This window comes from Diplotaxodon limnothrissa, linkage group LG23, assembly GCF_057381915.1.
Source record: "Diplotaxodon limnothrissa isolate DT_005_m linkage group LG23, D_limnothrissa_male_GT1.1, whole genome shotgun sequence".
Taxonomy (NCBI): domain Eukaryota; kingdom Metazoa; phylum Chordata; class Actinopteri; order Cichliformes; family Cichlidae; genus Diplotaxodon; species Diplotaxodon limnothrissa.
This window is the reverse complement of record NC_140617.1, coordinates 28,754,568-28,766,612: the sequence shown is the minus strand read 5'-3', so window position 1 is coordinate 28,766,612 and position 12,045 is coordinate 28,754,568. Positions and strand designations below refer to the sequence as shown.

Here is a 12,045-nt window from a genome sequence, read left to right as displayed (position 1 = left end):
AAGCTCAAAGAAATTCCTGAATTTGTGTCCGTTTGTCACAGTTTTGTTTTTTATTTTTTCAGTCAGCAGGAACATATGTAGCACCTCTTCAAATAAAAGACGCCTGCAGGACTTAAATTCAAACAAAACTGCCTCTTTTCCTGCCCTCCTCCCTATTCTTGTACACAGACTTCCAATAAAAGAAACATATATCTAAAGCATGTTTGTCCCCTTTGGCCATAAATGATTTCTTGATCCATTCCAGCCTAAAATGACACATTCTCATGTAAAATGGTGGGTAAAATGAACAATTAACGTAAATAAACAAAAAAAAATTGTATTTTTAAAGGTATGTTACTGTACACCCAAAGCACTGATGTTTGCTAATCCTTGAAAGTTAAAAAAAAAAAACAAATAAAAGTTTGCAACACCCTTCTTATAGTAATTTATGCATTTGTTTTCATATCATATATCTTCAAAAAACAAAACAAAGTTGTTAAAATTGCAGAAAACGTGTAATTTCCCAGCCAACAAGAAAATAAATAAGATTAGCAGCCATGGTTACATGACATTAAAAATGGGGGAGGGGCAAAGTAGTCTTCAAAACATTATTAATACCTGGAAGCTTCAATTTTAATAATTTTTTTTCATTTTATTTTTGCTAAATGTTAAGCTACCGGAAATGCGTCACACTATTCCTAAATACATCCGGGCCACAACCCCGCCGCTCAGTGAGCGTAAACAAAGCAAAAAAGGAAAAGAAAAATCAACAAAAACAGCGATTTATTCGCTTTAAACGACTGAAGCGAATAAAACAAAGTTACCAGCTGCATAATATTAAACGGGTTATGGATACAGAAGGAGCAACGGTGAGAGATATGCACACATAATGCATGAACAGTCAACATAACGGTCATATTTAAATGGATGGCGTGATTTGCTCCTAATTGTACCTGTGGGGGCAGAAAGCTCGTTTTCTGGTTCACTTTAAAGGCTGTTTTCGTGTAATCTTTCTCTGAATTCTAATAAGAGCGAAAACGATGATAATAAAGAGCAGACGGTGTTTGTAACCTGCCTGTTTTCTGTGTAGACGCGGAGGGTGAGGGAGCTGCCGCCTCTCCCACAGGTGAGTAAATCAAACCTCATCTGAGCTAACAGCTCTGTAGCTCCTCTGTAATAACTTTTAATAAAAATCAACAAGAACCTGTTGATTTGTCACGTGGTGGCTGGTTTTTATTCATTTTATTTACTTTATGTTATTTACACATTTATTTATCCAGACGTTTTCGGTCTTAAATTATAACAAAAAAGTTATTGATAGAGAAAATATTGAATTAGTAGCTTATTAGAGAAATATTAAAGTGATCCACACTTGGTTTTACATTTCCTTTAATAATAATAAGTTTTATTTCTGTAGCACCTCGCAAAATGTACTAAAATCATTAAGACATTAGAGACATACAGTCCTGTGCAAAAGTGTTGCGCCACCCTTCATTTTTTTTCTTTTGTGCTCTTAAGCAACAACTTATTCAATGAAACAGGAGAAAGTCGAGTAAAAGCACCCAGAGATCTGATAAACTCCTCACACAGACTTGAACAATCAGACTTGGTGAATTTAAAGCCTGTTTTTAAGGGATTTGGTTTTTATTTCTGAAAAATCTTAGTGATTTCCTTCTCGGTTTACGTCAGATGAAGTACTTCCTGGATGTTTTTACTCACCGACACACTCATAAATACACACTGCCGCTCCAAGACACTGAAAAAGGGGCTTGACCTGTGCTCGGAGTAATCCTCAGTCCTGGCAGATGTACTAACACAGATTTAGCCGAGAATAAAACAGTCAGGATGTCATGTGTCACTTAACTCCTGTCTCGCTGGTTTCTTGGGGGAGAAATGGCTAGAAAGACGCCGGTAAGATGCTTGCTTCGGTTGTTTTATCCGACTCTGGGTTATAACTGAAAGTTCTTGAACTTTTTACGTTAAAATCTTAACTTTTTCATTGGTTATGCAAGTGCTGGTGGCTTAGATAATCTCTTATAATGGGCTTATCCTGTTTTGTAAGAGCAGCCATATCACTTTCAGGCAGTTTGTGTCTAAATTTCGAAATTACGTTTCTTTGGTTCTTGTGTTCTTGTTACCGAAGGAGTGATAGTTATTAGATATGTTTAAGATGCGTTTGATGGCACCAAAAAGCTTTCCAGTCAGATTTTCTCAGACTCTGGTGTGTCTAGTAGCAGTGTATACCCAAGGGTCAGTTTTAGGGTCTTGTTCTTGCAGGATTTCAAATAAAAAGGTCATAAAAAGTGTTTAGTTTTGTTTCTAGATTTACTAGAATGTGTTCATAACTTGTGTTGTTCCGTTGGTATGGACAGAAATTCAGAAAATATAACTCTAGGTCTTATTTCCCAATTATTTTTACATAGGTTTCTTTTTTGGTGTGACTGATTTGGGAATGAAAAAACTGCATTTAATGTGTTAAACTTCAACCCAAATCTATAAAAGAAGGAATAAAAATGTTCTTTAGAGGGGTTTTTATGAGTGAACAAAGGGAGAAATCTGACTTCTGTGTTTCACTGTGTTTCTCCAGAGAGGCCAGCGATCTCTTCCCACAATGTCGAGGTGGGTAAACATCTTCATTTCAAGCAGCTACTGTGGTGTAATGCTAAAGGGGACCTATGAAGCTTTTTTGCCATGCAGATGCAAGAGGGGTGTGTGTGTGTGTCTCAATGATCCAGGAGCATCCCTGTGACAGTCTTTGTGTTTTCCCGCACGACATCACAAGGCAAAAGTAGCAACTAAGTAAATTGGAGATAAGTGAATAAGAGGAACAATGGACAGGAAACTTTCCAATCCGATTGAATTTATATATAGTCAGTCCTTAAACAGTGAGTGGAAAAGCACAAGATCTGAACTCTGATCAACTTTCAACACTGATGAGGCAGCAATAGATTGCCATCATATTAAAGAAGCATGTAACAAAATACAAATGAAATAATAATAATAATAATAATGATAATAATACCTACTGAATTAGAGGTCACAATAAGTCAGCCAGACTTCAGACTGCTCTGTATCTTCATTTTTTTCTACCTGGGTCTGTACGACATCAGAGAAAGGGGCTATCAGTCATATGGTCATCCCAGACTCAAAAGCCTCACACACCTGTCAATTCTAATATAGTTATGGTGGGGAGGAGCTAAAACGGCTGCTTTTAGACAGGGGATGAACTGAAGGGCTGCACCAAAGCCCAGGATAAGATAAATGAGGATGATTTTGGACTCTGATTCATGCAAAGTGACTCTAGTAGAGTCCAAGAATAAAAAACTGAAGCAGTAAATGAGCAAACGAAGTCCACTTTAAACAGCAAAACTAAACTTTTCTTCTCTCTTTTCTTTGTTCTTGCGACCTGTGCACATGTGAAGTCAAGACACAGGTGGGTAAAAATATTTCTAATAAACAAGTTGCATTTCGTCTCAAACTCATTTTTTATGTGACTTAGCTTTATTTATTTATCCCTTCATGTGCACAGAAGATGTTCCAGCACCAAAGCACAAGAAGAAGAGAGCGAAAAAGGAGACAAATGGGGTGGACGATACAGACGGTAAGAAACAGCTTTGTGTTCTCATATTTGATGCTTCACGAACATGAATTTAAAGGTTTGAAGGGCTTCTTTAATATAACCTTTTCATGCACCTCACTGTATCTTCACCGCTCACACCATGAGCATATTTCTCATTGTCATCCAAATTATCTTCAATTTGCCGTCATGAGCCCAAAGAAAGCTTTGAACTGTTGAGCAGTGTAAAACTCGTTATACAGTGGGGCAAAAAAGTATTTAGTCAGCCACCGGTTGTGCAAGTTCCCCCACTTAAAATGATGACAGAGGTCAGTAATTTGCACCAGAGGTACACTTCAACTGTGAGAGACAGAATGTGAAAAAAAAATCCATGAATTCACATGGTAGGATTTGTAAAGAATTTATTTGTAAATCAGGGTGGAAAATAAATATTTGGTCACCTCAAACAAGGAAAATCTCTGGCTCTCACAGACCTGTAACGTCTTCTGTAAGAAGCTTTTCTGTCCCCCACTCGTTACCTGTATGAATGGCACCTGTTTGAACTCATCATCTGTATAAAAGACACCTGTCCACAGCCTCAAACAGTCAGACTCCAAACTCCGTCATGGCCAAGACCAAAGAGCTTTCGAAGGACACCAGGAAAAGTATTGTAGACCTGCACCAGACTGGGAAGAGTGAATCTACAATAGGCAAGCAGCTTGGTGTGAAAAAATCAACTGTGGGAGCAATCATCAGAAAATGGAAGACATACAAGACCACTGATAATCTCCCTCGATCTGGGGCTCCACGCAAGATCTCATCCCGTGGGGTCAAAATGATCATGAGAACGGTGAGCAAAGATCCCAGAACCACACGGGGGGACCTGGTGAATGACCTGCAGAGAGCTGGGACCAAAGTAACAAAGGTCACCATCAGTAACACACTACAACGGCAGGGAATCAAATCCCGCAGTGCCAAACGTGTTCCGCTGCTGAAGCCAGTGCATGTCCAGGCCCGTCTGAAGTTTGCCAGAGAGCACATGGATGATACAGCAGAGGATTGGGAGAATGTCATGTGGTCATATGAAACCAAAGTAGAACTTTTTGGTATAAACTCAACTCGTCGTGTTTGGAGGCAGAAGAATACTGAGTTGCATCCCAAGAACACCATACCTACTGTGAAGCATGGGGGTGGAAACATCATGCTATGGGGCTGTTTTTCTGCCAAGGGGACAGGACGACTGATCCGTGTTAAGGACAGAATGAATGGGGCCATGTATCGTGAGATTTTGAGCCAAAACCTCCTTCCATCAGTGAGAACTTTGAAGATGAAACGAGGCTGGGTCTTCCAACATGACAATGATCCAAAACACACCGCCCGGGCAACAAAGGAGTGGCTCCGTAAGAAGCATTTGAAAGTCCTGGAGTGGCCTAGCCAGTCTCCAGACCTCAACCCCATAGAAAATCTGTGGCGGGAGTTGAAAGTCCGTGTTGCTCGGCGACAGCCCCAAAACATCACTGCTCTCGAGAAGATCTGCATGGAGGAATGGGCCAAAATACCAGCTACTGTGTGTGCAAACCTGGTAAAGACCTATAGTAAACGTTTGACCTCTGTTATTGCCAACAAAGGTTATGTTACAAAGTATTGAGTTGTATTTTTGTTATTGACCAAATACTTATTTTCCACCCTGATTTACGAATAAATTCTTTACAAATCCTACCATGTGGATTCATGGATTTTTTTTTTCACATTCTGTCTCTCACAGTTGAAGTGTACCTCTGGTGCAAATTACTGACCTCTGTCATCATTTTAGGTGGGGGAACTTGCACAATCAGTGGCTGACTAAATACTTTTTTGCCCCACTGTATATGGCTTGCTCATGAAAGCCTGCACATATATAACAGCATTTATGTTCACTAAAGTCCTAAAAAACAAATTGTTACCATTAAAATTCTTCCATAACTCTGGAGAATAATTTTAAGTAAAGGATAACAACATAAAACCACAAAGAAGGAGAGTAGACTTTTCAAATTTGTCCTAAAATTTCTGTATAAAAATTTCAATTTCCTCATTTGCCTCCACCCACTGTTTAAAATAAAGCTGTAGCTTCTTGTGCCATCTTCAGATCAGGGGATGGAGATGGGAGGCATGGGCAGCCGCAGGGCTTCTGGAATCGGGGATCATCTGACCCTTGAAGCCACAGTCGAGGCCCCGCCACAGAGGAGGAGGAAGAAGAAGAAAACTGCCACTATAGGTGAATTCAAGAATTCTGTCTCTGCTAGTTGTCGCTGCTTTATATTGCAAGGTAGGGACCCTGTAATAATACAGAGAGACCTCCAACAATCAGACAACGTCCTAAGAGCAAGCGACGGTGGAAGGAAAAACCTCCTTTTAACAGGAACAAACCTCCAGCAACCGTGTGCCGCCACCAGTTGGGGGTGAGGGGAGAAAGACTCTTTAATAATAACTTCAGCTAGCTCCATATTTTTAACTATAGACTCTACTGGAGTGGCTTTGCATGATTCACAGCTCAAAGTAATCCTTATGGAGCTTATTGTGAATCTTGCATCAGCCCCCTCAGTTCATCATCTACCTGAAACAAGCTACTTTAGCTCTTCCCACTTCAAACCAGCTTTCTTATGATTGTCTGCCTCTCACAAACGGCAGGTGGGTGGAGCTTCTGCGACTCTATGACAGACTGCAGAGCCAAATTTAGAAAAAAGTGTCTGAATGTGAGCAGTTAGAGCAATCTGAGGACTGAACTTTTGGCTGAAACTGAAACTTTGCCCATGTTGTGAATCCTGGATTTCAGGTCTTGAGGACGACCACGCCGACCTGGTGAACGGAGACACCGCGGACCAGACCACAGATGGAGAAGAAGTGGTCAGGAAACCCCGAAAGAAAAAGTAAGAATTTATTATTTTAATACAGGTGCACTAATTGTAAATTTCTGGCTTGATATCCACATTTAAAGAAATCATTTGGCTGACAGTTGATTTTTATAATGTTGCTGTTCTTGTTTATTCCCCTTTATTGACTCTGAGACACACAAGTGTTCACAATAAATTAATAACTGAGCTGATGTAAACCATCATTGAAGGAGAACAAATTCAAACGTACGCTGGGCCTCGATATGGCAACAGCACCGCCTACAACTGCAAAGCTCTCCAGCGAGTAGTGCGGTGCTCTGAACGGATAATTGGAGGTGAGCTTCCCTCCCTCCAAGACATCTACAGGAAGCGGTGCCTGAGGAAAGCGGGGAGGATCATCAAGGACTCCAGTCACCCCAGCCATAAACTGTTCAGACTGCTTCCATCAGGAAGGAGGTTCTGCAGCATCCGGTCCCGTACCAGCAGACTGAGAGACAGCTTTTTCCATCAGGCCATCAGACTGCTGAACACTTCATAGACACCTCAGTTTCACTACTGGAACTTTAACATTATGCACTCCATACTGTACAGTAACGCCACTGTTTTGCACATATTCAACTCTGTATATTTTTATATATTTTATTTATTGTTGACTCTATTTAATTTGTAAAATATGTGTACACACACACACACACACACACACGTAGAAAAATATTTAGTATACACATCCAGAAATGCATACACTATTATATATTGTACATATATTTATTAGTTTCAGATGTAGCCATTCTTGTATTTTGCTTGTTTACATTATTGTATTTTGCACAACTCTGTTGCTTGTGAAGCTCGAACACAAGAATTTCACTCACATGTGCTGCACCAATGTACCTGCACATGTGATGTGACAATAAAAGTGATTTGATTTGATTTGATTTGATATTTGCAAGTTACTATCTTTAATGTTGTGACCTGAGAATAGTCTGGCTTTTTAGTTTTAATTTTTTTTTTTTAACTTGCCATACACTCTTCAGGAAGTCCAAAGTTGTCGAGACGCAGCTTCCCGATGAGCTGGACATACCGGAGGATGACATCATCGCCGACACCCCTCCTCCATTGCCGCAGCATTCCCTGTTTGCCGCCCCACAGGGTCAGAGCCAGCCGGTCGGGAAGGTGTTTGTGGAGAGAAATAGTGAGTGACAGAAGAAGAAGAAGACGATATTGATGATGAGGCTGTTTGTTTAACTTTTTTTATGTGTTTGCATGCAGAGCGTTTCCAGGCTGCTGAACGCTCCGATTGGAGGAAGACCAGCGACCCGATGGACAACATGGCAGACTTCCAGCACATGCAGCCACTGTGGACCACCAGAGATGTTTCCATCAGAGTGCATGGAGGCTTCAGGTAACAGCAAAGTGTCTCCTGTATGACTATAAAAATCCCGAGTCCGTCCTCCCGTCCCAGTGTTCCTCCTCTCCTCTGTTCATGCTCCAGGGTGTTCGGTCTATACTGTCAGGGCTTCCTGGCCGGCTACGCCGTGTGGAACGTGGTGATGGTGTACATGCTAGCCGGGCAGCACCTCACCTCCCTGTCCAACCTGCTTGAGCAGTACCAAAGCGTGGCGTATCCCTCCCAGTCTCTGCTCTACATGCTGCTGGCCATCAGTACAGTGGCAGCCTTCGACAGGTAAAGCTGCACATTGGAAATCCATCATGGTTTGCCACGTTGCAAACAAAAACACATCACACCTTCTGGCAAATTAGAATCACCAAATAGCCAAACCCTACTGTGCGAGCAAAATGGACACAAAGAGAACACACGCAGGCACGGTATTTGCAAGAAAAACTTTGGTATTTGTGAGAAAAACTTGTTATACATTTATATTTACAAGAAACAAGATATGAGCTTGCAAAACAATTTTTTATTTTTGATATTTGCAAACCAAAAAATCGGTGTTTGTATATTTTCCAGAATGTTAATATTCATAAAAAAAAGTTTGATATTTGTGCACAAAAATGTTAAATTTTATTAATATTTGCAAACGAAAAATGTGATTGGCTAGCAAAATTTTATAATTTTTATATTTGCTGACAAATGTGGTATTTTCGATCAAAATGTTGCTATTTGCAAACAAAAAAAATTGCTTTTTAAAAACATATATTTGTAAACAAAACATTTTGGATTTAACAGTTGCAAACAAAAAACAGGTTTATTGTATCCGGTTGTTCAGTGATGACGCGACGAATCCTACTTCCGGGCCTAAAGTAGTCTGCGTTTAATATGGCTTTTGTGTTGTTAACATGTTTAATGTTTTGTATTTTCTTCTATTTGATCTCAAAAAGCTCCTAAAACAGTCAGTGATCACTGTTGACCTCCCTCGGCTTTTATTACCACTAATCATTTATTTAAGCTCAGTTTTTAAAACCTTAGGATGTAACTACAGCCCAGCCCATGCAACAGTATATGAATGACTAACCTCGTATTGTGGATGGATTATCTCAGTTGTTCTCCTGGCTGAAGTTTGGTCCTTTTACAGCATCCTGCCATGCGATTACATTTGTTCCTGACCACCGAGAACACTCACGTTAACTTTTATCGAGTGGAAAAAAAGTTAGCTTGTTTATATTATGCTAACATAGCTGTGTCGCTAGCGGTCACGTAGCACATCATTATATACCAGCTAGCCCAACTTCAGTAACCCTACAAACGTCACTGCTGTTTAGTTTTCTGTCTTCATTTATGCTGGAAGTGATAGCAGAGCTGTACGTTTTAATTTGTTTCCAAAACCCCGCAGTCAGGACATGCTATATTGTATTTAGATAGAAGCTAGCGAGCTAACTCCCTGCTAACTTCTAACTCCGTTAAATGTCATAAATTCCGTTTTCATGGATGCCTGGATGTTAAACTCAATTGTTACACCTGGTAGAGCAGAACGCTGATCATTTTATTAAAGATGAAAGACTTTAGACAGTTTTTCAACTCTCAGTAATGCCACAGTGATCGTTTGATATATGGACCTGCAGCGGAGTTTAGACCCAGACACGGCTAGTGACGTCAGACTGAACAACCGGATTATAAATACTTTTGTATTTGCAAATAAAACGTCACTATTTTGCAGTCAAAACTTTCAGATTTTTATGTTTGCAAACAAAAATTTTGTATTTGCAAACAAAAAGTGTTATTTGTTTATTTTGCGAATAACGCTTTCTTATTTACAAACAAAACTTTTGATAGGAGCAGGTGTCTTAAGTAAATCTGCAACATCATATAAGTGGTGGTGCAGTTCAAACTGTACCCAGTTAAAAAGAACGTGTTGAAACTTTGACCTCAGGTGAGGGGCTATAGAGCTGGGGTGGGACAGGGATCTCACTTTATAAATCTTGTAATTAAAAGTGTGAAGTGAATGAATACTGCATCCATTTACGCTATGAATTAGATGTTTGTGTTTTCTACAAATGAAACTCTCCTCAGGGTGAATCTGGCCAAAGGCCCCGTGGCTCTGCGGGAGTTCATCACGCTGGATCCGGTGGCTCTCGCCTCGTTCTGTGAGTCCTCCTTCCTTCTCTGTCTGTGCTTCAGAAACACATCATCGTGGGCTCTGTTTGGGATTCAGTTGACACGCTTTGCTTTTTGCACACAGTGTATTTCTCAGCGCTCGTCCTCTCTCTGAGCCAGCAAATGACCAGCGATCGGATCAACCTCTATTCCAACAACACGGCACTACTGTGAGCTTGCTGGAATAATCTGATATTCCGATATCATTAAAAAGTCTGGTTTTGATACAGAGACTGACCTGATTCTGCTTTAGGCCTACAGGGTTGGAGCACCAAATTCTCCACCCATGGGTGACTGTCAACCTGGTGGTGGCCCTGCTGGTGGGCCTGGCCTGGATTTTAATCGCCATCAGACCTGAGACCGACTACACGGAGGGTGAGAGAGAGCAGTGTGGGTTGAGCATTTCTGCTTAAAAAAGGAAAAGCCAACTTAAAACATTTATTTTTGTTTTCTTATCCTTCCTCCTCAGGTTACCTAATGGCCATGGAGATTGAGCCTCCAAAGCTAGAGGACAAATCAGAAATGACCGCCTGAGAAAATTAAGAAATTACTGTACAGCTTTTTTTGTCATTTTGCACATATTTTTGCATTTTGTCGTGAATGTTGTTTAAGTTATTTTTGTACGTTTGAAATATGTTTATTTCTTTTTAAATACAGAGATTTAAAGAATAGTTTTTTCTCTCTTTTGTTTACAGTTGTTTCTCTACATGAAACCCATGAAAGAAAGCATTCACTGCATTCACTACACTGTTTTTCTGCTTGCCCAGGCTACTGAAGCACACTGAATGAGCTATGAAGAAATTTTAATTGAATTGAATTGATTTACATGGTCTACAGCAGCGGTCCCCAACCTTTTTTGCGCCACGGACCAGTTTATGCCCGACAATATTTTCACGGACCGGCCTTTAAGGTGTCGCGGATAAATACAACAAAATAAAACCAGTACCGGTACCAAATAAAACAAGATTTATTCATAACACACGTGAAAAGACCCAGGAAAACCGAGTTAACGATAAAAACGATAACAAAATAACACTGAAAACCAATAAAAACCCTGAAAACCATACATTTCACACCTGAGCCTCAACTCTCGCGGCCCGGTACCAAACGACTCACCGGGGGTTGGGGACCGCTGGTCTAACTGCAAAAGAATTGTAACATATCAAAAGTAAAAGTACTTATCATGCCAAGGAGTAGTTAATGGTGTTACTGCGCTGCACTGAAAGCTAATGAAATTAACCTGGAAGTGGAAATTCAGGCCAGTTGAAGTGCATTACCCAAAGGATGGCATAGCTGAGGTATAAACACAGAGATGAGTCAAAGAAAAAAAAAAAAATCATCTGAGATCCTAAAAGGCTTCTAGAAAAGCTGAAGAGCAGCTGTGATGGAACTGAACTGAAAGGCAGCTAAATGTAATGCTGACCGCGGATTTTACACTGACATCTGAGCTGAAGTGTCAATGTATCAGTTTTAATTTGAGCAGAATACAAAGCGTTTTCTAAAAAAAAAAAAAAAATTCTGAGTGATTTTGTGTCCTATTTTAGGTTATTAGTTTATGTTTGTGGACATGTGGTGTCTGGTCTTTTTTCCTGTGTGTCTTTGGTGTCATGTTGAGTCTTTTTATTGTAAACTTTGGTCTTTTTTGTGTCCCTCTGTAGTCATTTTGTGTCTCCGGTGTGACTGTAGTCCATGTTTAGTTGCTTTATATCACCTTTCTGTCATTTGTATCACTTTGGTCAAGTTTTGTCTCTGTTTTCTTGTAATTTTGTGTCTTATTTCATGTCTCTGTGGACATTTTGTGGCTGTTTAGTGTGTTGTTTTTATGTCTTTGTGCATGTTTCGCATCTCTTTATTGTCACTTTGGTGTTTTTGTGCCCTTTTAGTCATTTTTTCATCTCATAATGTTTTTCTCTCTCTTTATGTCATTTAATGTCTTTTTAATGTCCCTTTGTCATCATTTTGCGTCATTTTGTTTCACTTTTCTTTTTGTTTTTCTTTTTAGCGATCCCTTTTGTAGTTGTTTTTTGTCCCTTTGGTGTCATTTGTGTCTTATCTTATGTCTTTCTGGTTATTTAGTGTCTCTGGTCTTG

The 12,045-nt window shown here is 39.9% G+C and overlaps 1 protein-coding gene across 1 annotated transcript; it reads left to right on the top strand.

Moving 5' to 3' along the window:
• Nucleotides 1–699: 699 nt before the first annotated feature.
• On the top strand, nucleotides 700–10,505 carry LOC146608255 (transmembrane protein 237B-like). Its single transcript, XM_085347827.1, has 14 exons — nucleotides 700–848; nucleotides 1,070–1,105; nucleotides 2,567–2,598; nucleotides 3,402–3,412; nucleotides 3,509–3,580; nucleotides 5,661–5,789; nucleotides 6,348–6,441; nucleotides 7,437–7,594; nucleotides 7,672–7,804; nucleotides 7,895–8,086; nucleotides 9,872–9,945; nucleotides 10,041–10,125; nucleotides 10,209–10,330; nucleotides 10,425–10,505. The coding sequence occupies exons 1-14, from the start codon at nucleotides 828–830 to the stop codon at nucleotides 10,487–10,489; spliced, it is 1,224 nt and encodes a 407-aa protein (XP_085203953.1). The 5' UTR covers nucleotides 700–827; the 3' UTR covers nucleotides 10,490–10,505.
• The last annotated feature ends 1,540 nt before the right edge of the window (nucleotides 10,506–12,045 follow it).